Here is a 27,235-nt window from a genome sequence, read left to right as displayed (position 1 = left end):
CCTGGAGCATGAGTGCAACTGGATTGAAGTCACTGGAAAAGTGTTCGCCAGGACAGCAGACACCATGGTCCAAAGAGTGATTGGACTAGCGGATGGAATAGCCTCCACAGGAGGAGGATGGCTTGGCAGCCTGCTGGCCAAACTGTGGCCATGGATGCTGATGGCAGCAGGAGTGATCTGCAGCAGGCAGCAGGAATCAAAGCCCTGAGGAAGAAGAGGAACTCGGAATGGGCCATCCTTCTTGCCTGCAGCCAAGACAAGACTGTGAGGCAGAAAGAAGATGTGACCTGGGATTCCGCCCTCAGCTGGAAGGCAGTGCTACCAGTGACCAATCAGGTGCTACCAGTGACCAATCAGCAGCTGGCAGACCAAAAGAGGAAGTTGACTCACTGGACGTCCGAGGGAGGAGCCAAGCTGGCTATAAAAGGAGGAGCTGGGAGCGACTCCTCACAGTCTGAATCTCGAGATCACTACAGCACGTACTGGGCAAGAGAAGGTAAGCAAGCATAACCATGGACTCTGGCACAGCAGCACATTAAGACCCCAGAATGGGACATTGGGAACCCTGGGACGGCCTGGGGCGATTCAATATGTAAGTGAGACTAAATTTTGGATACTTTTCTCTTGTTGGGCTTTCTATGGTTGTATAACCCCCAGGTCCTTATCAAGGGTTAGTTGTAGCCTTTCTGCTGATAATCAAAGTCATAGTGCTTAGGCTGTTGTATGGGGTGCGAAGCTTGGGACTGGGTCTCTTTGTAGTATACCTTATGAGACGAATGCCTATTGACTCTACCACCTGGGTAGGGAAAGGGAAGACAGTGCTACTCTTAATTTGGGTTGGGATGGACATAGCATCAGCGTTCGTAGTCCCATTTCTCTATGCCACTGTAATGTTAGAAGGCCTGTTACTACTTCTCCTCCTAAGCCACATGGTAAGCTTAGCAGCCAGCCTTAAGCTCAAAGGGAGACGGGAATGGTGGCTAAGAATGGGGGCACTAGTGGGATGGAGAGTAGTATGGGGAATAATAGCCACACTAATGTGGTTAGACTTAGTTAGTCAGCTGTGTTTGGTTGCCTGGTTCATGACTTATGCTGCCTCCTTCCCGGTTACGGCTTGAAGAGCACAGCAGCGGTCCCCAACTTTGCCGCTCTCGGGAGCAACCGAGAGCCGTCACGACAACCAGGGAAGGTCGAAGGCCTGATCACCCGACGCCCGACCCGCATCAACTAGACTTATCCCCAAGAAGCGAACTCATCCTCACTGGACTTTTTGTCTTAACTACTGGCTTCCTCATAGGGGTAGGACTGAGGCACTGGCCTGCGGCCATGCGCTTCTTTCTATCTAGGTATATGTGAGTGGAGCTCACGTGTCTGAGTCTGACATTATGTAAAGTACACCCTTATAGTTAATCGAGTACCTGCTTCAATGCCCTTGCTAACTTTCCTAAGAAAGCTTTTCGCTCTTGCACTAAGAGTTGTCACCCAGTATCTTTTTTGAGGTCAAAGAGTAAGCAGTGTGTTACAGACAAATTCCTTTGAGGTTGTTCTGGTAACTCAGTAAAGACGTCCCTCTGATCGATGACAGATGAGTAAATAACCCCAGGTCCTTATCAAGAGCAACTATCCATTAAGAGAGGAAGCAATTGTAAAAGCAGAGTGTCCGGCGTCTCGTACGACCAACCGTAGGTTACTCTGGTCGTGCGCGACTCGGATGCAGCGGGGCCGCCTCTGCACTACAGAGGCTGTTAATACCTGGGTGAGTTCCTCTCGCCCTTGACTTAGAGGTTTTCTTCCCTCTACGGGAGACACCGTAACCCTTTGAACGGAGTAGTCAGGTAGGCAGGTGCGCCTGCTTCTTACACGAGGGAGAAAGGGTTTTGCACCGCCTAGGTAACAAGGAATTAAACAATATGTTGTGTACGTGTATATGTTGTGTTTATGTATATGTTGTGTTTGTTGTGTATGTGTATATGTTGTGTATTTGTGTATGTGTATATGTTGTAAATGTGTGTAAGTTGTGTATATGTGTAAGTTGTGTATGTTGTGTAGATGCAGCTGTGTGTGGTGCGTCAGACAGCATCATCTTGCTCAGTATTGAGGTCAGCAGGCGGGTTGGCCCTGATATCGCTGGCTGACGCACACACACACACACACACACACACACACACACACACACACACACACGCACGCACACCTTGTTTTGAGGAGTTTTGGGTTGATGTGAAGTGTGTGTTGTGTGTTCCATAACACTGTGCTCACACTGTTAATTCAATTCAATTCAATTCAAGAGTTTTATTGTCATGTGCATGGTAAAACAGCAGTTATACCATGCAATGAAAATCTTATTCTGTTCATTCTCCCAAGAAAAGAAAGGAAACACAAGAAAGAATAAGAACATAAGAAACATAAACACATAAACATATATACCAATAAATTAAGCAACAACAACAGAAGAGACATTAATACAAATAAATAATACAAATAAATAAATAAATAAATAAATAAAGTGCTATGAGTGTGTGCGTGTGTTGCGTGCGGCGTGTGCGAGTGCTTCGTTGATAAGCCTGATGGCCTGTGGGTAAAAGCTGTTTGCCAGCCTTGTGGTCCTGGACTTCAAACTCCTGTAGCGTCTGCCTGACGGTAGGAGTCATACCAGTTATCAAACCAACATCCTCCACACAAACACAAACTCTGCTTTTCGGTGATGAGAGCACCGCCTCTCACTCCTTCCACAAAGCTCACCATCAAAGCCAAGTAAGCTCCTCCTCCTTCCACGCACACCTCTCCCTAACCCACTCCCCCCCCCCCCCCCCCCCCCCCGACTCATTTGGCTTCCTCCGCTCCTCCCTATCTGACTGAACGAAGATCAACTTTGAGGAAACATCATGCCCAAAAGGGGAAGGTGAGGGTGACACATGTAAAGTTGAACACAAACACCTGTGTGGTCCCGATCCCAAAGACACCGTGTCCCAAGGAGCCTAACCACTTCAGGCCTGTTGCCTTGACCTCTCACCTGATGAAGACCATTGAGAGGATTATCCTGCAGCACCTGCGACCCCTGGTGGGCACTCAGCTGGACCCCCTGCAGTTTTCTTACCGGCCTCGGATCGGGAGTGGACGACGCAGTGATCTACCTGCTGCACAGATCACTGCTACACCTGGAGGACAGCGGCCGCGCTTTGAGGGTCATGTTTTTTGACTTCTCCAGTGACTTTAACACCATCCAGCCGTCACTACTCAGAGTGAAGATGGAGAGCGTGGGAGTAGACCAACACCTGACTGCATAGGTTATAGACTACCTCACCAACAGACCACAGTATGTGAGGCTCCGTCACTGTGTGTCTGACATGGTACTCTGCAGCACAGGTGCTCCTCAGGGTACGGTGCTCTCCCCTTTCCTCTTCACCCTCTACACCTCGGACTTCACACACAACTCCACACAGTGTCACATCCAGAAGTTCTCCGACGACACAGCCATCATTGGTTGTGTTTCAGAGGGGAATGATCTGGAATACAGGATGGTCATCAGGGACTTTGTCAGCTGGAGTGAGCTTAACCAGCTGCAACTCAACACCAGCAAGACAAAGGAGATGATCATTAACTTCCAGAGTAAAACTTCTCACTTCACACCGGTGAACATCCAGGGAGCGGACATAGAGTTGGTAGACAGCTACAAATTCCTGGGTGTTCACCTTAACAACAAGCTGGACTGGTCCGTCAACACCCACGCCCTCTACAAAAAGGGCCAGAGTCGCCTCCACCTGCTGAGGAGACTGAGGTCCTTTGGTGTGTGCAGGACTCTTTTACGGACCTTTTATGACTCTGTGGTGGCCTCAGCCATCTTCTATGCTGTGGGCTGCTGGAGAGGGGGCAGCACGGACAGGGACAGGAGCAGGATCAATAGGCTGATCAGGAGAGCGAGCTCTGTCCTGGACGGTCCTCTGGACTCCGTGGAGGAAGTGGGGGAGAGAAGGATGTTGGCTAAGCTGACATCCATCATGGACAACACCTCTCACCCGCTACATGACACTGTTGTTTCCCTGGGCAGCTCCTTCAGCAGCAGACTGTTACACCCAAGGTGTAAGAAGGAGAGGTTCCGCAGGTCCTTCATACCGACCGCTGTCAGGCTCTACAACACCTGCACCACCTGAACCATGTTGTAGACACTATGCTTTCTTTACACTGTTCTCTTTACTTGTCTTGCTTGCTTGCTGCTGTAACAAGTAAATTTCCCCGCTGTGGGATAAATAAAGTACATACATACATACAAATAAAAGATGATCTTTGCAAAGGCAGAACATTTGATCGAGATGAGTTTGTGCACGTGTGAGTATTTCAATGTCAAGTGGAATTCTGGGACGTCATCTTACCCGCAGTCCGGCGCCGGGCACCATCTGCAGTCGGGATTGGAGGCGAGGCAGCGCCGCAGCAGGAACTCCTCGTACTTGTCCAGCAGGGTGGCGTCATCCAAGATGTTGGCCACCTGACTCGGCAACAGGCGCTCGGCACACTCGGGGCAGCTGAGCTGGACCCGGCTCTCTGTGATCTCGATGCGCAGGTACTGGCGCAGGCAACACAGGCAGGATCGGTGGGTGCAGCCCAGCAGCTCGGGGAGCTGGTTGGCGGGCTGGCGCACCAGGCACAGGGGGCACTCCAGGAGGTCAGCCTCCCCCGTTGATGGACCCTCGCCAATCAGGGAGGGCTGGCTGGAGGAGAGCTGCCTGGAGGGGGTACTGGTGGCAGCATCCTGGGGGGCTGTGGTGGTGGTGGGTGTGGCCGGGACCGCGGGTGGGCTCAAGGCAGACGGTAGAAGCTGCTGTTGTTGCTGTGAGTGGAGATGGTGGGACACAGGGGTGGTGGTGGCCGCCCGTCCTTTGGGGCCCCTGGTACCTTGGGAGCCCCGCTTGCTGTTGAAGAGGCTCTGGAAGGAGATGCGGCGCTGGCGCTTTCCGGCCGCACGGCACTTCGGGTTGGGGACGCCGCTCAGCGAGGAGTGGGGAGACTCCGAGTCCTTTTCTGAGCCCATCGTCCCAGAAGAGACCAGGTGGTGCCTCGCTAGCGTGCCTTCTCCTCCTTTTCGGAAGCTTTCAGCTCAGGAAAAGACACGACAACAAAAGAAATGCTCTCCAACTTCGAACATCTTGCATCTCATCAAAAAGTATCTCAGCGTGGGACTCTTCAAAAAGCACAAGAAGGCAAATCGATCCACAAGTTGAAATCTTTCCTTCAAAGGAGCGTCCTCTCACACTCCGTCCTCGCTCTGCACGAACAAAAAAGCAGGAAGTTCAACAAAGAGTGTGCTCAGTGCCTCTCACACACACACACACACACACACACACACACACACACACACACACACACACACACGTAGTACATGGGTGTCCAATTGGGAGCAAGCATAATAGGACTCAATTAAAGCACCAATTAAAAGACGTGACATCATCCAATCACATATTCATGGAGACGCAAACATCTCTCTCTTCCCCTTCACACACCACTGCCACAGCTGTTGCCATGGTAACCCTCGCTATCAGCCAGGCAAAACACCAACCTGCTCTGTGACTCTGGCACTTATGTACACACACACACACACACACACACACACACAATGTAAAAGACACAAAATAACATACATGTCAAAGGTGGAAATGAGTGAGAATTGACTGCCATGTTTGATGACAACACTGCATGGTATTATGGGTAATATTGCCAATACTACATGATAATGCGGGGGTGTGTGTGTGTGTGTTGATAACAGGATGCAAGCACACACACACACACACACACACACACACACACAGAGTGAGGATGCTGCTGAGCCAGTAAATGTCACCCAGGTCAGCACACTGTGACCTGACTGTTTGGGTTTTGATTGACAGACTGGCTGTCCAATTATCAAGATCACTTACTTTTATATTGACTTCAATTATATTTTTAACCCAAACGATTTTTTTATTTCAATATTTTTATTGCATTTTTTGTTGTATATATGGCATTTTTACATTAAAATATTAATTCTTTTTCTAAATTTAAATGTTTTTTAATATATAGTTTTTTGAATGTAAAAGACTTTTTAATGTAGGTTGAACATGTTTTCATAGTGATACTTACATAGTGTATCAGTGGTTAGTAGGTATGGCTGCTATGGTAACCAGGGTTGAACATGTTTTCATAGTGATACTTAGTGTATCAGTGGTTAGTAGGTATGACTGCTATGGTAACCAGGTTGAATATGTTTTCATAGTGATACTTAGCTAGTGTATCAGTGGTTAGTAGGTATGACTGCTATGGTAACCAGGTTGAATATGTTTTCATAGTGATACTTAGCTATCAGTGGTTAGTAGGTATGACTGTTATGGTAACCAGGGTTGAACATGTTTTCATAGTGAGAGTGATAATGATTCACTGGTTGCTAACACACACCTACACTTACCTACTGTAACCACAACAATGCAGCCACTAGCGGTTCCCATGGCAACTGGTCATCTGGTCAAGGTCAAACTAGCTGTTGAGTGAATCCATCCATCCATCCATTGTGTCAAAAAGGTATTTATGACATGCCTTGATTTATTTATGACCCCTGTCATAAAAGCTTGACATGCCCCTCCCCCCACCCCCACCCCCTCAACATCAAAGCGTTTTCACACCTATGTGATGAAGATCAAAGCGTTTTCACACCTACGTGACATGTTTATGACATGGCAATAAAACATTAAAGCGTTTTCACACCTATGTGTCAGGGATCAAAGCATCAGGAGGCAATAAAAGTTTATGTCATACCAATAAAACAATAAAAGTTTATGGCATACCAATAAAACAATAAAACATCTGGAAGCCATAAAACATGAAAGAAGTTTCACACCTATGTGTCAGGGATCAAAGCATCAGCAAGCGGACATGCGGAAGTCATAAAACAAACAAACAATCATAAAATCATTCCCACGTGACTGTGTTTTCTTCCGGCTGCGTGTGAGGGAAGCCCCCATTCCCATACTCCTCCTTTCCTAACGACCCCCCTCCAACCCCACCACCCCCAAGACATCCTCCAGCCTTATCTGGGTGTGTCTCAGCATGTGTGACTGGGGCCCTAATACCGCCACCTCCGGCCTGTCTGTGTGTCTCAAACATGTAGTTTTCCCATTGAAACAATAGAAATAATACGACTAAAACAATCAAAACAATACATCCTTAGCTCACACGTCCCCATTCAAACCATTTAAATCAGCCAATTGCAAAGACAGTCAAAACACTGAAAACTTTTTTTACCATAGTCCCATTGAAACAATATATATAATACTGCTATGACAGTCAAAACATTACAACCTTAAATACCAGTCTTTCTACTATAGCTATTTTGTTAAAAATTATATTTTCTTAAAAAATATCATGATTACCTGTCAGCCGTCCATCCACCAGCCTTGTTTCTTCAATAGCAAAGTAGAAATGACCCATCTAGGCCACTCCCTCCTGCATCTACACCACTCCCCCGAACCGGCCAATACAATTACTGTTGAAAAGGTCATGGGCTGAGGAGGTGGGGGTAAAGGAAGGAGGCGTGACTTTGTTATTTACTTTATAACGTGAGTATTATTTTAAAGGGCATTGATGGGCGTGGTGAAGGTGCTGAGCGGTGTGGAAATGTGTGGGATGTCTTATATAACGAGGGGTGTTTGAGTCAAACTATGAGTGATTGTTCGAAAAAAAATGGCGGTGTTCAGAAAAAAGAGTCTGCATCTTGATGGGGGACGCCTGGTGGTTTGTGAGTTTAGAGGCATGGGAGTAGTTCCCTTTGTGGATATATACAGTCATGAATATATGGAACCAGAGGTTACGCAGCTGAGAATCTATTCTACTGAATTTGAAAAACTGAAGAGCTCCATTCAAGATTTCATCGTTTACATGCAACATGTGCACGACCAAGGGGATGTAGGACTTACGAGAATGTTGCCAAGTGTAGCGGTGAGAACGGATTCGCTACTGCGTGAAGAGAGTGGATCTTTTCTCATCGATTGTTCGAGATCACACATCTGGCTGCTGGTCAGATATGCCACCTCTACTGCAAATACTGCCAGACCAAGGACAGTTCTGGAGAAAGAGCGAGATTTCCCAATTCACCTTGCGTTCAAGGTGGTAGATTTCCCAAAGCTGGCTGATCTCTTGAAAGAAATTAGTTTGTTTTTCACTCAAGACAGTGTGAAGCGGAGGCATGCCCTGCTGGGGAAGAGGTTAACCACTCGAGCTGAAGACAATGTTGTAAGACAGAAGATGACTAGTTATAAGAGGCGAATAAATCCAATCACCGTTTTTAACAAAGAACTGGAGGTTGATGGTTTGAGGAAGAGGGCCTGTTTGTGAATTAGAGACTGTTTCCGTGTGATTCTATCGCACATGCTGGGCTCCACCTTCTACTAGACCTACCAGAGCCCAGCCTACCAGTACCGCCTCCCACAACCATCGTCTCTTTGGGCGAGAGGCCTACAATATCCTGCAGACTGTGTACGGATTTTATCAAGCCTAGAATTAACATCCCTGCGTGCTTTTCTCGATGTAAATGTTGATCATTCAGTTTTATATCAAGGTTTAATGCTTATTAAGTAAATAAAATATACATTTGAATGTGGTGTTGTGTATTTTCTATTTTTTTTGCCTCTCCCACCCCCCCGATCGTGGGTGCGTGCGTGTGTGTGTGTGTGTTAAAGTGTTACTTTTATTTCCTTATTTCCAAACGCAGTACCAGTATACTGCAAGTACCCAAATACAAGAATGTACTATATTCTATTTATTTATTTATTTCCAAATGCAGTACGAGTATACTGTAAGTACCCAAATACAAGAATGTACTATCCATCCATCCATCCATCTTCTACCGCTTATCCGAGATCGGGTCGCGGGGGCAACAGCCTCAGCAGGGATCCCCAGATTTTCCTCTCCCCGGCCACTTCGTCCAGCTCCTCCCGGCGGATCCCGAGCAGTTCCCAGGCCAGTTGGCAAACAGTCTCTCCAACGTGTCCTGGGTCTTCCCCGAGGCCTTTTACCGGTCGGACTTGCCCTGAACACCTCCCCAGGGAGGCGTCCAGGAGGCATCCTGACCAGATGCCCAAGCCACCTCATCTGGCTCAATGCGGAGGAGCAGCGGTTCTACTCCGAGTCTGTCCCGGATGACAGTGCTTCTCAACCTATCTCTAAGGGAGAGCCCAGCCACCCTACGGAGAAAACTCATTTCGGCCGCTTGTACCCGCGATCTTGTCCTTTCGGTCATTACCCAAAGCTCATGACAATAGGTGAGGGTAGGAACGTAGATCGACCAGTAAATTGAGAGCTTTGCCTTTTGGCTTAGCTCTCTCTTCACCACAACAGACCGATGTAGAGTCTGCATCACTGCAGAGGCCGCACCAATTCGCTTATCAATCTTGCGTTCCATCCTTCCCTCACTCGTGAATAAGACCCCAAGGTACCTAAACTCCTCCACTTGGGGCAGGATCTCATCCCCGACCTGGAGATGGCATTCCACCCTTTTCCGGGCGAGAACCATGGACGCGGACTTGGAGGTGCTGATTCTTATCCCGGCCGCTTCGCACTCGGCTGCGAACCGATCCAGTGAAAGTTGAAGTTCACGGCTTGATGAAGCCAGCAGGACCACATCGTCTGCAAAAAGCAGAGACTCAATCCTACAGCCACCAAACCGGAACCCCTCAACGCCCTGGCTGCGCCTAGAAATTCTGTCCATAAAAATAATGTACAGAATTGGTGACAAAGGGCAGCCCTGGCGAAGTCCAACCTTCACTGGAAACGGGTCCGACTTACTGCCGGCAATGCGAACCAAACTCTGACACCGGTCATACAGGGAATGAACAGCTTGAATTAGCTGGTCCGATACCCCATACTCCCGGAGTACTCCCCACAAAATTCCTCGAGGAACACGGTCGAATGCCTTCTCCAAGTCCACAAAACACATGTAGACTGGTTGGGCAAACTCCCATGCACCCTCAAGGACCCTGCTGAGAGTGTAGAGCTGGTCCACAGTTCCACGACCAGGACGAAAACCACACTGCTCCTCCTGAATCCGAGATTCAACTATCCGGCGGATCCTCCTCTGCAGAACCCCTGAATAGACCTTACCAGGGAGGCTGAGGAGTGTGATTCCACGATAGTTGGAACACACCCTCCGGTCCGCTTTCTTAAAAAGGGGAACCACCACCCCGGTCTACCAATCCAGAGGCACTGCCCCCGATGTCCACGCGATGCTGCAGAGTCGTGTCAACCAAGACATGCCTACAGCATCCATGGCCTTAAGGAACTCCGGGCGGATCTCATCCACCCCCGGGGCCCTGCCACCGAGGAGCTTTTTGACAACCTCAGCAACCTCAGCCCCAGAGATAGGAGAGCCCACCGTGGAGTCCCCAGGCTCTGCTTCCTCACAGGAAGACATGTCAGTGGGATTGAGGAGGTCTTCGAAGTATTCTTTCCACCGATCCACAACATCCCAAGTTGAGGTCAGCAGCACACCATCCCCACCATACACGGTGTTGACTGTGCACTGCTTCCCCCTCCTGAGACGCCGAATGGTGGTCCAGAACCTCTTCGAACCTGTCCGGAAGTCGTTCTCCATGGCTTCTCCGAACTCCTCCCATGTCCGAGTTTTTGCCTCAGCGACTGCCAGAGCCGCACACCGCTTGGCCTGCCGATACCTGTCAGCTGCTTCCGGAGTCCCATGAGCCAAAAAGGCCCGATAGGACTCCTTCTTCATCCTGACGGCATCCCTCACCACTGGTGTCCACCAACGGGTTCTGGGATTACCGCCACGACAGGCACCAACCACCTTACGGCCACAGCTCCGATCAGCTGCCTCGACAATAGAGGCACGGAACGTGGCCCATTCAGACTCAATGTCCGCCACCTCCCTCGGACCATGGTCGAAGCTCTCCCGGAGGTGGGAGTTGAAACTCCTTCTGACAGGGGACTCTTCCAGTCGTTCCCAGCAGACCCTCACAATACGTTTGGGCCTGCCAGGTCTGACCGGCATCCTACCCCACCATCGGAGCCAACTTACCACCAGGTGGTGATCAGTTGACAGCTCCGCCCCTCTCTTCACCCGAGTGTCCAAAACATATGGCCGCAAGTCCGATGATACGACCACAAAGTCAATCATGGAAGTGCGGCCTTATGCTTGAACATTGTGTTTGTTATCGACAATCTGTGACGAGCACAGAAGTCCAATAACAAAGCACCGCTCGGGTTCAAATCAGGGGGGGCTGTTCCTCCCAATCACGCCTCTCCAGGTCTCACTGTCGCTGCCAACGTGAGCATTGAAGTCCCCCAGCAGAACAAGGGAATCGCCTGAGGGAGCACTCTCCAGTACTTCCTCTAGAGACTCCAAAAAAGGTGGATATTCTGAACTGCTGTTTGGCACATAAGCACAAACAACAGTCAGGACCCGTCCCCCCACTCGAAGGCGGAGGGAAACTACCCTCTCGTTCACCGGGTTAAACTCCAACATGCCGGCCACAAGCCGGGGCGCAACAAGAATTGCCACCCCTGCCCGTCGCCTCTCACTGCTTCCTGATGCTTTGATCCCTGACACATAGGTGTGAAAACGCTTTGATGTTTTATTGTTTTAAAGCTTTATTGGTATGCCATAAACCTTTATTGTTTTATTGGTATGCCATAAACTTTTATTGCTTCCTGATGCTTTGATCCCTGACACATAGGTGTGAAAACGCTTTGATGTTTTATTGTTTTATTGGTATGCCATAAACTATTATTTTATTGGTATGCCATAAGCTTTTATTGCCTCCTGATGCTTTGATCCCTGACACATAGGTGTGAAAACACTTTGATGTTTTATTGTTTTATTGGCCCGTTATAAACTTTTATTCTTTTATTGCCATGCCATAAACATGTCACGTAGGTGTGAAAACGCTTTGATCTTCGTCACATAGGTGTGAAAACGCTTTGATGTTGAGGGGGGTGGGGGTAGGGGGAGGGGCATGTCATACACTTTTATGACAGGGGTCATAAATAAATCAAGGCATGTCATAAATACCTTTTTGACACAAAGTGGACTATATACCTCTCTTCCATGTAAAAACGCTGCGTGTAGTACGCTAGGACACTTAGCAGTGCCAACACACTCATAGAACCATCTGTGGCATCACTGTGCTGACGGTGCTCAGACCAAGCATTTCATTGCGTTTGTAGGCGCTATCTGTCATGCTGGCACAATCACAACTGGTCACAATCTCAGGCTGAGCCGCCTGATCGCAGGAAACCAACTTTTGTCTCTTTAAATGCAACACAAGTGGCATCGAGTGCTTGCATGACAGCCGCTCTCACAGGTCTCTCTCACCACACACACACACACACACACACACACACACACACACACACACACACACACACACCACAAGGCAAAACAGCAGCAGGGGAAGCAGGTGAATGAAGAACGGTGTATCAATTAGGGCTGTCAGATTGGATGTTGGATGATACGGGCCCAGTGAGCATCCTTTTTTTTTTTTTTTTCCCCCTGTCCTGTCCAGCCTTTAAAGCAGATAGAATTGTAGATCTAAATGCCTTCAAGTGCTCAACAGATTTACTCTGCCAGGGAGAAGTGTGATATACACTTCCCCTGTCATACAAAATTTATTTGACTTGGATGCTTGTTATAAAGCAAATTTGGGGCGACCGGACCGGAGCAGGAGGGGACAGAGAAGAAGAGAGAAGGAAACGGGGGAGGGGGACAACAAAAAAAAAAAAGAGAGACAAGAGACAAGGACAACAGCAGCAACAACAACAATTGTGATAGAACAACAGAAACATGCAGGACAACATCAGCAAATAAATGTCCGTGACAACCACAAAGACGAACAAGGACATACGGACAAAACAACATCAACAACCACAATGACAAAGCTGTCAATGACAAGCAGTCATGAAATGATGAACTATGACAGTGATCACAATGAAAATACTGCATTGAAACAGTCACACATAATAGCATTCATGAAATGATGAACGATGACAGTGATCACAATGATAATACTGCATTGAAACAGTCACACATAATTGTAGTAATGAAATTATTATCCATGATAGTGAACAGAATGAAAATTACTGTAATTTACTGTAAATTACACATCATTGTAAAAAGAAAAAAAAAAAAAAAAAAAAAACTATAGTCGTACCGCTGATATCACCGTCGCTGTAATAAAACCAACAACATAATAACACCCTGGATAACTCAGTGAGTAATGTGGGGAAGTACGTATGTACTGTGAGTGTGCATATGTACAGGTATCTCTGTATGTGAGGAAGACTTCATATATATAAAGGTGCAAGAATGTGTGGGCGTGTAATTGTCACTGAGAATGCATGAAAGGAAAGGGGCCGCCTTCCACCTCCCAGAGAGCCCCGCCCCAAATAGCCAGGCCGGGCCCCGGCCGCCAGAAGGCCACCAGGCCCACAGGGGCAGGCAGCACAAAGATCAGTGCCCCAAGAGCCAGCCCTGAGAGCCCCCCCCCCAAGCCCCCGGCCAAAGCCACCCCCCGACCGCCCCACCCCGGAGCAAGCATCCCCCCGCCGATCCCGGGAAGCACCACGCAGATGGACACCACGCCGCCCGCTCCCACACCCCCCGCTCACCAAGCCACAGCGGCCCCGTCCCTGAAGGGAGAATGCAAGGGATCCCCCCCACCCCAGCACCACGCACCCCCCACCCCGAGCCCAAACCGCACATCCGCGACCCCCACCTCCGCGCCCCCAGTCACCCGGGGGACAGCCACAGGCGCCGGAGGATAACAGGCAGCTCCCACCTATCACACATACACCACACACATAAATCGGTAAAATAAAATAAAATAAATAAATAAAATAAAATAATAAAAATAAATAAATAAATAAATAAAAAGAGGCAACCCAAACCACCCTCCCACCCAGGGGAGATAGCTCCGCGGGGGCAGCTGGGCCCAGGCACCCGCGCCCCCACACTCCACACCGGACGACCCCACGCGGTAGCTGAGCAGGAGGGCCCAGGGCAGACCCCGCCCCACCCCCAGAGGCAAAGGAGGCGAGGGAGAGCCAGCGCCACCAGCCGCACAAGGGCCCCCCCAGCAGCAGTAGGCGCCCGGCACCCGCAGGATGCAGCACCCCGCCCACCCACCACCCCGGAGGTCAACCAACGCTGCCCCCTGGACGGCCCCCCCCGACCCCGCCCCATCACCCGACCCGGACCCCTCCCCAACCCCTCCCACCAGCCCCCCCAGGCAGGCAGCCCAGCAAAGAAGACCACACCCCATGCCAGATGAACGAGACCCCCAGGGGCAGAGACAGATGCCCTCACCCCCCTGAGAGTCAGGTCAGGGAATTAATTATTGGTGCCCATATAGACTGAAATTCTGACATTTGTTCTTTAGATTCAGCAGACATTCTCTCCATAGCTATATGATCTAACAAAAGATTTTTGTAAAGAGCTATGTTCAGTTTCTTCCTTGATTTCCAATTGATGAGAATGGTTTTCTTGGCGATGCTAAATGCAGTGATGAGAAGCTGTGTTTGGTTTGTTTCTACATCAATTGTGGAGAGATCGCCCAGCAGGCATAGTAAAGGGGAGGTAGGAATGGAGAACCCAAGTGCCAAAGATAGGTCCTCACACACTCCGTGCCAAAAATTGTTAATGGGAGCACAGGTCCACATGGAGTATAAGTAGTCATCTATTCTATGGTCTGAGCAGTGTGTACAGATGTTAGAGTCAGTTAAGCCCATTCTAAACATTCTATGTCCTGTGTAGTGTACTCTATGAAGGATATTAAACTGAATCAGCTGTAGGTTGGGATTATTGATTAACCGAGAAGCATTGAGACATATTTGCTTCCAGAATTCAGGGTCACAGCTTGTAGATAAATCTGAGCTCCATTTGGAGATTGGTACTCCGATTGTGTTGTCATTTTTTGAAAGTAGAATATATAATTTAGATAATGTTTTAGGGGCAAATATTTTTAAAAATTGGTCAATAGTGGTATTGCTTTCCCATGATATAGTCCTGAAACTTGCTTTAATTATGGATTTAATTTGTATGTATTCAAGAAATTTGTTATGATTTATTCCATACTGTGTAACAAGGTCGTTAAATGAGATAAAGTTGTTTCCTATAATTATATTTTTCATACAACTTATTCCTTTTTCATGCCATGTTGGGAAATTTAATGGTTTCTTTTTAAGCAAGATGTCAGGATTATTCCAGACGGGAGTGTATTGGCAAGGAGTGAGCGAGAATTTTGTTATTTTTAAAAATTCCCACCAAGCTGTCAGAGTGGTGCTTATATTTATACTTTTAAAACAATTATTTTTCCGGAGGATTTGGCTAATGAAGGGCAGGTTACAAATTGGGATTTCGTGGCTAAGTGATTGTTCGATGTCTAGCCATAAATAATCCAATGGGTTAGGGTTGATCCATTTTAAGATATACTGTAACCTGTTTGCAAGGAAGTAGTTGGAGAAGTTTGGGAGTTCTAAGCCCCCATATTCTTTAGATTTTTGTAACGTTTTGAGACTTATTCGTGCTGGCTTATTTTTCCAAAGAAATTTATTTATATATGAATCTAATGACTTGAACCAAATTATAGATGGTTTGGTGGGGATCATGGAAAATAGATAATTAACCTTTGGTAAAATCATCATTTTCACGGTGGATACTCTGCCTGTAAGTGAGATGGGTAAGGTTCTCCAACGTGCAAGATCATCCTCTATTGACTTCAATAGTGGAGTATAATTCAAGCGGATTAGGTCTGACAGGTTGGAGGAAATGTTAATACCCAAATACTTAATGTTCCCTGAACACAGTGGTATAGAGGGGGTGCTCTGGAAACCAAAGTTAATGGGCAGTACTGTGGATTTAGACCAGTTAATGGAGTAATCTGAGAAGGTGCTATAATTGTTAATGAGTGAGATAGATTCGTGAAGTGAAGAATGTGAATTATCTAGGAAGAGTAACACATAATCAGCATAAAGGCTTATCTTATGATGAACATTTGTGGTGTGGATCCCTTTAATATTTATATGTTGTCGAATTGCAGCTGCAAGAGGTTCGATAAAGATAGCAAATAGTGAGGGAGAGAGTGGACACCCTTGCCTAGTACCTCTTTGTAAAGTAAATTCTGATTGTTGGTCCGAACAGAGGCCTTTGGGGTGTTGTATAGTATTTTAATCCATGTTCTAAATGAATCTCCAAAGCCAAATTTTTGTAGTGTTGCAAAGAGAAATTTCCAGTTTACTCTGTCAAATGCTTTTTCAGCATCCAATGAGACAATTGTGGTTTCTAAATTATGGATGATAGAGTAATCAATGAGATTGATTAGACGGCGTACGTTGCTAGTTGAGTTTCTCTCCTTGATAAATCCTGATTGATCAGGGTGTATTATATGAGGGGTAACTTTTTCCAGCCTTATAGCTAACGCTTTGCATATTATTTTAAGATCTGCATTAATCAGTGAAATTGGACGATAACTGGAAGGTAGTGTTGGGTCCTTATTCGGTTTCAGCAGGAGACTGATTGTAGCTGAGTTCATGTTTGGAGGCAAGCATGAACTGCCTTTAATTTCCAAAACCATTCTAAGAAATATTGGAGATAGAAATGACCAGAATGTTTTATAAAACTCGGCAGGGAAACCGTCAGGTCCTGGCGCTTTGTTATTCGGAAACCGGTGTAGAGCGTTATGGAGTTCTATTAATGAAATGGGTACATCTAAGTTGGTCACCTGTTCGTCATTTAATTTTGGTAATTCTATGTTGTTGAGAAATGTTTCGATATCTGGGAGAGATGGTTTAATCTGAGGTGTATATAGATTTTTATAAAAGCTCCTAAAGATGGAATTAATTTCTTCCGGGAGGTGAGTGATATGACCAACTGAGTTTCTAATGGAGGAGATAAGAGCTTTTTTCTTTATTGACTTTTAGTTGGTTAGCGAAGTATTTTCCGTGTTTATTGCCATGCTCAAACTTTTCCAAACGTAGCCTCTGCAGTTGGAACTGAATTTTCTTGTCAGTAATTTCTTTTAAGTCTAGTTTCAGTTTTCTTAGTTTACTTAGAATATGCTCATCTTGTGAGTCAGCATGAGCTGCTTTGAGGATTTGGATTTTTTTTCTCCAACTCTGATTCTAGTAATCTCTCTTTCTTTTTCTTATATGATGAATATGAAATGATTTTTCCGCGCATTACTGCTTTTGCTGCCTCCCACAGAATACTAGCCGAGACACCGGGTTGGTCATTGAAGTCTAAAAACATTGTCCACTCTCTTTCAAAGTATTTTAGGAAGTCTGAGTCTTTTGTAATGATGTATTTAATCTCCAGCATCTAGTAGGAGTGCTCATTGTTTGGTTAGTGAGAAAAAGAGAGACTGGGGCGTGGTCACTAATGGTGATAGGGTGTATGTGAATGTTTGAAATGTCTGATATGATTGAGTTGCTTGTCAAAAAGTAGTCAATACGAGAGTAGGTGTGGTGCACTGGTGAGAAATAAGTATATTCCCTGTGAGTAGGGTGATAAGAGCGCCAAGCATCACAAAGACCAAAATCATTCATGTATTTCTTCAGTATCGATGTTGATTGAGACTCACGATGTCTTCCAGCTGGGCTAGACCTGTCCACTTCTGGGTTAAATACTAAGTTGAGGTCCCCTCCCAAGATCATACTTGTATCCAAATGTGCAGAGAGAGAAGAAAAGAAGGCGTGAAAGAAGGAGGGGTCGTCAACATTCGGACCATATATGTTGGCAATGCAGAAATGTACATTAGAAATGTACAGATATGTTCATTATTATATATCTCCCTTCTGTGTCCATAATAGTGTTGTGGAGTATAAAATTCACCCTCCTGTTAATTAAAATAGCTACCCCTCTCTGTTTGGAGTTGTAACTTGCTAAATATTTGTGTGGGAACTGTGGTGAGTGAAGTGTATGGACAGCTGACTTGGACATGTGAGTCTCTTGTAATAAGACAATGTCTGCTTGGGTGTTCTTCAAATGATTAAACATTTTTTGTCTTTTTTCTATCGACCCAACTCCCCTGACATTCCAAGTGACAAACTGTAGTGAGTTCATCCTACACTAGCTTTTGGTGATGTGTGTGTAAACAAGATCAAATGCGAAGTATGTGTACCTGGAAGTAAAATGAATGGGAGTATATACAGTACATTTAAATGTATGCTTAATTTGTACATAGGCAAAGTGTAACTTAGTTATCCTGAATGAGCTAAGCCAACTAAAGTGAGGACGTGATGTGGGTTTATGCATAAGCGAGATGAGCGTGCTCATGAGTAGTTGTGATATCCATATCAATAGTAGAATATGATGTGTATGTGTAGGAGAATGCATGCACGTGTGTGTATTTGTGTGAATAGCTTGAATTTGGTTGGGATTGGACTTTGAGGGTGTATGATGTCACTGTGAGGAGATGCTGATTGAAGGAGACAGCTGGCAGACAAGAGGATATGTGACAATATGAGGAGGGGAGAAAACGTGAGACAGAGGGGGGAATAGAAGAGGAAGAAAGAGAAGAAGAAAAAAAGGACAAAAAAAGAAGAAAGGCTGTGCATATATACAGTGGGATAGAGAGAGAAAAAAACGGGGGGAGGGGTAAAGTGGAAGCAGACAGTAACATTGCAAATGCTACAAGTGTGCGCGCTGCGAGATAGAACGAGAAGTTACCTGGTTGAGATAGATCATTAGTTACCATATCAATACAGCCACGGTGTTACTTCCCGGTCGCGGTAAAGTTGTCCATTGACGAAGAGTTTATCCACCGTGATGACAGCTCGGCATCCCTCGTTGATGAACTTCCTCCGAACAGGGAATAGGCGTCAGTGCCTGTCGAGGATTTCTCGGGGGAATTGATCGTTGACGCTGAAGTCCGTCCCCTTCAGCTCCCGATGGGTCTCGGCCTACGGTTCTCTGGCTTCTTGGCTCCCAGGCGGTGAACGCGGTGAAAAGTGATGTTTTGGATGGCGTCCGCTGGGAGTTTGAGTTGTTGCGCCATGAAGGCCCTCACCGATTCTTCCGGGTCCTCCTCAGATTTTTCGGGAATTCCCGCAAAGACCAGATTGTCCCTCATGCTCCGGGCCTGGAGGTCTAAAATCGTCTCCTTCATGGTCTTGTTTTCTTGGACGAGTTGAGAAACTCCGTCGGTGAGGGACTTCACCGAGTCGCGGAGGGTGGCGTTCTCCGTAACCAAGGAGACGATCTGGTTTTGGCTGAATTCCAGAGATTCACGGATGGCCTGGAATTCTTTGTGAAGTACCTCGATGAGAGCGAGGCGGCCGTCCAAGCAAATCAGCCTCTTGTCGATGGACTCAAGGATGTCTCTGATGTCAGTGCCTGGCGGAGATATTTCTCCAGGTGAGTCCTCCGGGCGGCTCCGTTTGGGGTTTGGTGTCTTCGGTGATTTTCCCATAACTACACGTTCGAAGCACCCGTCGATGTACTCCTCCAGATCTTCCAGTTTTTGGGTTGGTTAGGCGTCTAAGGTGTTTAATTTGCTGGTTTTGTGTCGAGATACTTTGCGCATGTTTTAATAGTTGATTGTTTGTCTTTTTTTTTTCCAGAGCGCTATGTTCCGCTTGTCTGTATTCCGCGCGTCACGCACACTTTCGCGAGATTACAGCATCACGTCATCCACACAACAGCCGTCCGTCTTTCAATGGGGGTCCATTTCTAAACAAGGAATCAGAATTCACGGAACCAATTAACCGAGAAAAACGAGGGAAAACTGTATTTTCTTCCGAGAGTTTTCTTTTTAGGGATGCATGCCAGTGAGCATACAGCACAGTGTGCTTCTTCATGAAGAGTTTATCACTTAAGTTAGTGATAAGAATAAAAACGTATCCATTTAGACTGCCCATACACGCATAATAAAGACCTTTTTGTCATGTTCTGAGCGTCCTTGAATGCATCTTGCAGTCTGTCTAGCGACAATGAAGACGTGTTGTTGCAATGGCCAATGGACGAGAGACGTGTTTGTCCACAGTTGGACATACAGTACATAGATGCATACAGTATATGCTGTTGATGTGTTCAGGTGAGAATAAAGTTAAAAGGAGCGTCAGAGACTGTGTGGGGGGGCTGCACTGTGCTGCCGTCTGTGGTCATAAAGGAGAGCCGTGGCTTGTCATGATGCTTATGCCTTCACTACGCAAAAAATTGTAACAGAGTTAATGACATAAATTAGTTACCGCTGTTAACGTGCTGTTAATGTGTGTGTGTGTGTGTGTGTGTGTGTGTGTGTGTGTGTGTGTGTGTGTGTATATATATATATATATATACACATATATATATATATATGTATGTATGTATGTATATGTATGTGTATGTATTAACAGCTCCAAATATCAAGCTGAAAGAAGTACACTGATGTCTTTCATGGCAGCACATCCTTCCAACTCCACCTGGTTGTGTTGAGATGAGTTGGTTGAGATGGTTGGAGTGTACAGGTACTGCATGTGTGTTGAAGAGTTGAGATGGTTGGAGTGTGCAGGTACTGCATGTGTGTTGAAGAGCATCCAGCAAATTGTGCTTAAATTGGATGCTGTGTTGTTCAGAGTGTCAGTGAATGCATCGTGGTGTGGTCTAGTGTGCTTGAGAAGTCGTGTTGAGGTCAGAGTAAAGTTACTGCGGACTGACATGATGCACGTGTTCATGTGTTCATTCCACTCACTGATGAACTGAAAGGGTTGCATTCAGCAGCCTGGTCTGACATACTGTAACTTCAGGAAATGATGAATGTTTGTACTTCCTGTATGTTGCTAATAAGGCACACGAGCGCATCTTGTGTGTGTGTGTGTGTGTGTGCGTGTCACAGATGGGCACACACACACACACACTTTGTTCCACACTTGTCCTCCCACTCCACGGCTGCTCAACACACACACACACACAGACACACACAAACACACACACACTTATCTGAGAGGCTGTGTGAGGGCTCATGAGATAGTTGCTTTCCATTGATAAAGTATAGTATAGTATATAGTAAAATCACATCTGCCGTTGCAGCAAATCTCTTGTTGTACCTGAGAAGTGTTTACGTGTGTGTGCTGCCAGGAAAGGAAGCATTGTGGCTTTTGTGGCTGGGGGAATCAGCTAGCAGATCAAATGCAGCACATTCCCCCCCCAAACAAAAGCACATCCCCACGCCGTGTCACCAAACAACACAGCACTGATCTCTTAGGAAGGAACGAAGCTATCATTTACATTTCAGTCTCAAGACGCCATCACACTGGAGCACGGGTGTCCAAACTGCAGCCCTGGGGACCCTTTTTATGTTGTTAGCATCTTCTACAATGAAAAGGAATCATTGATGAGATGTGTTATTTCATAATACACTGATTGGCTGATGTGGATTTGTTTTCTTCAGATAGCTGGGTTTCCTGTACCTTTAAGGATATATACATACATACACACACACATACATATACATACAGTGGCTTGAAAAAGTATTCATACCCCTTGAACTTTCCCACATTTTGTAACGTTCCGACCACAAACATAAATATATTTTATTGGCATTTTAGATGAAAGATCAACACAACGCAACACACAATTGCGAAGTAGAAGGAAAATTATACATGACTTTGAATTTTTTTTTGTAATAAAAAACTGAAAAATGTGGCGTGCAAAAGTATTCAGCCCCCCAGTGTCAACACTTGGTGGAACCACCTCTCACTGAAATTACAGCTACAAGTCTTTTGGGGTATGTCTCTACCAGCTTTGCACATCTAGAGACTGGAATTTTTGCCCATTCTTCTTTGCAGAACAGCTCAAGCTCAGTAAGATTAGATGGAGAGCGTTTGCGAACAGCAGTTTTCAGATCTTGCCACAGATTCTCGATTGGATTTAGGTCTGGACTTTGACTGGGCGATTCTAACACATGAATATGTTTTGTTTTAAACCATTCCATTGTAGCTCTGGCTTTATGTTTAGGGTCGTTGTCCTGCCGGAAAGTGAACCTCCGCCCCATTCTCAAGTCTTTTGCAGATTCCAGCAGGTTTTCTTCCAAGATTGTCCTGTATTTGGCTCCATCCATCTTCCCATCAACTCTGACCAGCTTCCCTGTCCCTGCTGAAGAAAAGCAGCCCCACAACATGATGCTGCCACCACCATGTTTGACAGTGGGGATGGTGTGTTGAGAGTGATGTGCAGTGTTAGGTTTCCGCCACACATAACGTTTTGCATTTAGGCCAAAAAGTTCCACTTTGGTCTCATCTGACCAGAGCACCTTCTTCCACACGTTTGCTGTGTCCCCCACATGACTTCTTATGGCTTTCTTTCAACAATGGCTTTCTTCTTGCCACTCTTCCATAAAGGCCAGATTTGTGCAGTGCACGACTAATTGTTGTCCTATGGACAGACTCCCCCACCTGAGCTGTGGATCTCTGCAGCTCCTCCAGAGTTACCGTGGACGTCTTGGCTGCGTCTCTGATCAGTGCTCTCCTTCTTGGGCATGTAAGTTTCGGTGGACGGCCATGTCTTGGTAGGTTTGCAGCTGTGCCATACCCATTCCATTTCTTGATGATGGATTGAACAGAGCTCCGTGAGATGTTCAAAGCTTGGGAAATCTTTTTATAACCTAACCCTGCTTTAATCTTCTCCACAACTTTATCCCTGACCTGTTTAGTGTGTTCCTTGGACTTCATGATGCTATTCACTGACCAGTGTCCTCTTAGCAAACCTCTGAGGCCGTCACAGAACAGCTGTATTTATACTAAGGTTAGATTACACACAGGTGGACTCCATTTGATCATTAGGTCAACAGCTGATCATTCAGCAATCATCAGGCAACCTCTGAAGGCAACTGGTTGCACTCAGAGAAAAGGGGGCTGAATACTTATGCACGCCACATTTTTCAGTTTTTTATTTTTTTTTTAATTTGAAAGTCATGTACAATTTTCCTTCTACTTCACAATTGTGTGTCGCTTTGTGTTGATCTTTCATCTAAAATGCCAATAAAATATATTTATAAATATAAATATAAAATAAATATAAATATACTGTATATAATTAAAGTCTACACACGACGGCTTCATTGATTGAAAAACAAAACTTTTTCGTGCATGAAGCTTCTACTTGAGTCGGTAATTTGGCCGCTATATGTGGTCAGATATTAACCAAGGGAGACAAAATGGGTGGCCGCTGGCCGCGTTGGACAGGTGACTGCTATACACAGGGTCTATAACATGTACATTTAGTGCGGGGGCTTTTTCAGTGGCTGCTATAGGCAGGTGGCCGTTCTATAAAGGTGGCTGCTAAGACAGGTTTAAACTGTACATACATAGATACATACATACATATACATACACATACAAACATATACATACAGTCAAACTTGTCTATAGCGGCCACTAGAGGGAGTCTGCAAAAGTGGCCGGTATAGACAGGTGGCCTCTATACAAAGGTTGGCGTCCAGTTTGAATGTTGACCAGTAGAAGAAAAAAAAGAAAAAAAGAAAAAAATAATAATAATAATGTTGACCAGTAGAGGGCACTGCAGACTGCTGATAAAAGTTGTACAGCACTACAAGGCTTGTTATTATCATGGTTCATGGTTTTAATCCTGATGAGTTAAACAGTAGCACATCACATAATACAATTCACAATTTTGCATGTCCAAAAAGGAGTAGGAAGAAGCAAAGCTTATTTAATCCTACCCCTCATCAGTTTCACATCAGTTGCAATACATTTATTCACCTCTTGTTCTTCCAAGTGTACTTTGTAGGTCTACATGGCAATGTAGTGCAATCATAGACAAGGTTTTTACTTACTAAAAGGAAGCTAGAGGCTTAATAATAACTGATAACTGATAAAATACTTCAGTTAAGTACAACCCAACTCAGTTTTGCTCCCGCTGCCGCATGCATGCTAGCATTTTTTTTTTTTTTTTTGTAGCGTCGCTGGGAGCACGTCCTGTTCCCAGCCTACTTTGCGGTTGGTGCAAATGCTCTTAAAGTTACATGTTTGACCAGGAAATAGCAAGCTCAACAGAAGACGGCTTTTTTATGTGGAACAACTGACAGTTTGTGTGGATCTTGTGAATGATTGTGACTGAGCTAGGACTCAGTAATTAAAGTCTACACACGACGGCTTCATTGATTGAAAAACAAAACTTTTTCGTGCATGAAGCTTCTACTTGAGTTGGTAATTTGGCTGCTATATGCAGTCAGATATTGACCAAGGGAGAGAAAATGGGTGGCTGCTGGCTGCGTTGGACAGGTGACTGCTATACACAGGGTCTATAACATGTAAATTTGCTGGGGGGGATTTTTCAGTGGCTGCTATAGGCAGGTGGCCCTTCTATAAAAGGTGGCCGCTAAGACAGGTTTGACTCTACATATATATACACACACACATAAACATACATATACAGACCCTTTCCAAAAAATTAGAATATCATGGAAGAGTTGTTTAATTTCCATAATTCCATTAAAAAAGTTAAACTTTCATAGATTATAGATTCAGGGCCCACAATTTAAACGATTTCAAGTGTTTATTTGTTTATTTTTACGTAATTTGGGCTTCCAGCTCATAAAAGCCACAAAAACAGGAATTCAAAAAATTTGAATACTGTGAAGAAATCACCATTTATTTCTTAGTTTTTGCAGGAAAAAAAGAGAAAAAAATTAGGATCACATCAAATCAATCAAAATATGGTACTTTCAAAACGATATGTCAATCTTCAATACTTGGTTGGGAATCCCTTTGTCTTAATCACTGCCTCGATGCGACATGGCATTGAAGCAATCAGCCTGTGTTATGGAAGCCCAGATTTCCTTGATGCTTGCTGTCAGCTCTTCTTTGTTGTTGGGTCTGGTGCCCCTCATTTTCCTCTTGAGAATACCCCATAGATTCTCAATGGGGTTTAGGTCCGGTGAGTTGGCTGGCCAGTCAAACACTGTGATGGCATGGGCATCAAACCAGGTTTTGGTGCTTCTGGCAGTATGGGCAGGGGCCAGGTCCTGCTGGAAGATGAAATCTGCATCTCCATACAGATCCTCAGCAGAAGGAATCATGAAGTCCTCTAAAACATTCTGGTAGACTGTTGCGGTGACCTTGGATTTAAGAAAGCAGAGTTTACCAACACCTGCACCGGACATTGCACCCCAAATCATGACGGACTGTGGATATTTCACACTGGACCTCAGGCAGCTTGGGTTCTGTTCCTCACCCGTCTTCCTCCAAACCCTTGGACCTTGATTCCCAAATGAAAGGCACACTTTACTTTCATCGGAAAAGAGGACCTTGGACCACTGGCCAACAGTCCACTCCTTCTTCTCCTTGGCCCAGTGGAGACGCTTCCTACGTTGGCTCAGGTTCAGAAGTGGCTCGACCCTAGGAACCCGACAGTTGTAGCCCATCTCCCGGATGCGTCTGAACGTTCTGGTTTTTGAAGCTGTGACTCCCGCCTCATTCCACTCTTTCTGGATCTCTGCCAGATTCTTGAATCTTCCCTGTTTGATAATCCGCTGAAGCCCACGGTCATCTCTTTTGCTGGTGCATCTTCTCCTGCCACATTTTGCCTTTCCTCTAGACTTTCCATTGATATGCTTGGACACAGCACTCTGTGAACAACCAGCCTCCTTAGCTATGAACTTTTGTGGCTTACCCATCCTATGGAGGGTATCAATGATGGTCTTCTGGCCAGTTGTCATGTCTGCAGTCTTCCCCATATTGAACCCAACTGAGACAATTGAACCAAACTGAAGCAATTTAATGACACCTGGGGAAGCCTGTGCAGGTGATTTGAGTTTAGTAGATGATTAGTGTGTGACACTCAGTTTAAAACATTCATGCCCTGCAAAATTTGGGCTGATTTCTTCACAGTATTCAAATTTTTTGAATTCCTGTTTTCGTGAGTTTAATGAACTGGAAGCCCAAATTATGTAAAAATAAACAAATAAATACTTGAAATCGTTTAAATTGTGGGCCCTGAATCTATAATCTATGAAAGTTTCACTTTTTGAATGGAATTATGGAAAATAAACAACTCTTCCATGACATTCAAATTTTTTGGAAAGGGTCTGTATATACATATATATACATACATACATATACATACTATGTGTATGTACAGTATATATATATATATATATATATATATATATATATATATATATATATATATATATATATATATATATATATATATATATATAGACACACACACACACACACACACACACACACAGCGTACTGTATGTAAGACTAGATCTATATGGAGCTTTTAAACCAAGCCATGGAGATATGCAAAGATATTTCTTATATTTCCAGAAAAAAACATCTCTGCTTTGTTTTATCAGTGACTAAGTCTACTATTAGTGGGAGTTTTTTTATTATTATTTTTAAATTATATATTTTATTAAATTGTTATTTGTATTTTATCCTAATAAGTACTTTTTTGGCTTGTTTTCCCTTTTTATTTCTTTTAACCAATATTAATACAATCTTCTTGTACCTTTTTTCTAGTAATATTACATCTTTATTTTCTAAATATTTGGACTTTATTGTGAAATGATAACTTTAACCCAACCTAATTTTCCTCAAACTGCAAATGTATTCTTTCTTTTCCATTTGTAGCCTTTCATATTTCAACTTGATGCTATTTCTGTCTTAATAGTCTGACATTATTCTCCCAATATTTTGCCTTCATTCTTGTAAAATGACTGCTCTTTTTTTCCTTTTTTTTTTAGCTTTCTTTTTTTAACTGTAGGCTGCAGTTTGGACACCTCTAAAAAAAAAAAAAAAGTTTGCATGGCCACAAATAGATTTGGCTTCAACGATTATGTGATCCCTTTAGCCACCACTGCCACAAATAGATTGCAGTCCTGTGTGCATAGGATTGTTGTTTGTTTTTCATCCAATGTATGTAAGTCACCCCCCTCCCTCACAGTCGTACTTCTTTATAGCAGTGCTTGTCTGGACTGCTTTGGCAGTGGGAACCTCCACCCCGATATGACAAGCACATCGTGTGTCTGTACGTGACGGCGAGGTTACCCAGCATGCTTTGTGCACAAGGGCTATTTTGATACCAGGTGGTGCAGTTAGTGTTGATGACCTCCTGTGCTCATTTGCTGGGAGAAAGTATTTGCTGGCTAACTGCTGCACTTGAGGGAGTTTAATCAGACGACCAGTGCGTAAGAAGACCCTACGGAGGAGCAGCATGGCCCGTGAGCCACCAGCTCAGCATCCCTGCTCGAGGTCATGT

General features: G+C 45.2%; 1 protein-coding gene across 3 annotated transcripts in view; it reads right to left on the bottom strand.

Moving 5' to 3' along the window:
• Positions 1–27,235, bottom strand: part of rnf19b (ring finger protein 19B) — a 70,980-nt gene that overhangs the window by 35,356 nt on the left and 8,389 nt on the right. For all 3 annotated transcript variants that reach the window (XM_054762817.1, XM_054762819.1, XM_054762818.1), the window contains one exon: positions 4,371–5,260. In XM_054762817.1, the coding sequence (XP_054618792.1) occupies positions 4,371–5,026 (656 nt within the window). In that variant the 5' untranslated portion in view covers positions 5,027–5,260. The remainder of the gene's footprint in view (positions 1–4,370; positions 5,261–27,235) is intronic.

This window comes from Dunckerocampus dactyliophorus, chromosome 20, assembly GCF_027744805.1.
Source record: "Dunckerocampus dactyliophorus isolate RoL2022-P2 chromosome 20, RoL_Ddac_1.1, whole genome shotgun sequence".
Lineage (NCBI taxonomy): Eukaryota > Metazoa > Chordata > Actinopteri > Syngnathiformes > Syngnathidae > Dunckerocampus > Dunckerocampus dactyliophorus.
This window is presented reverse-complemented; position numbering and strand designations above follow the sequence as displayed.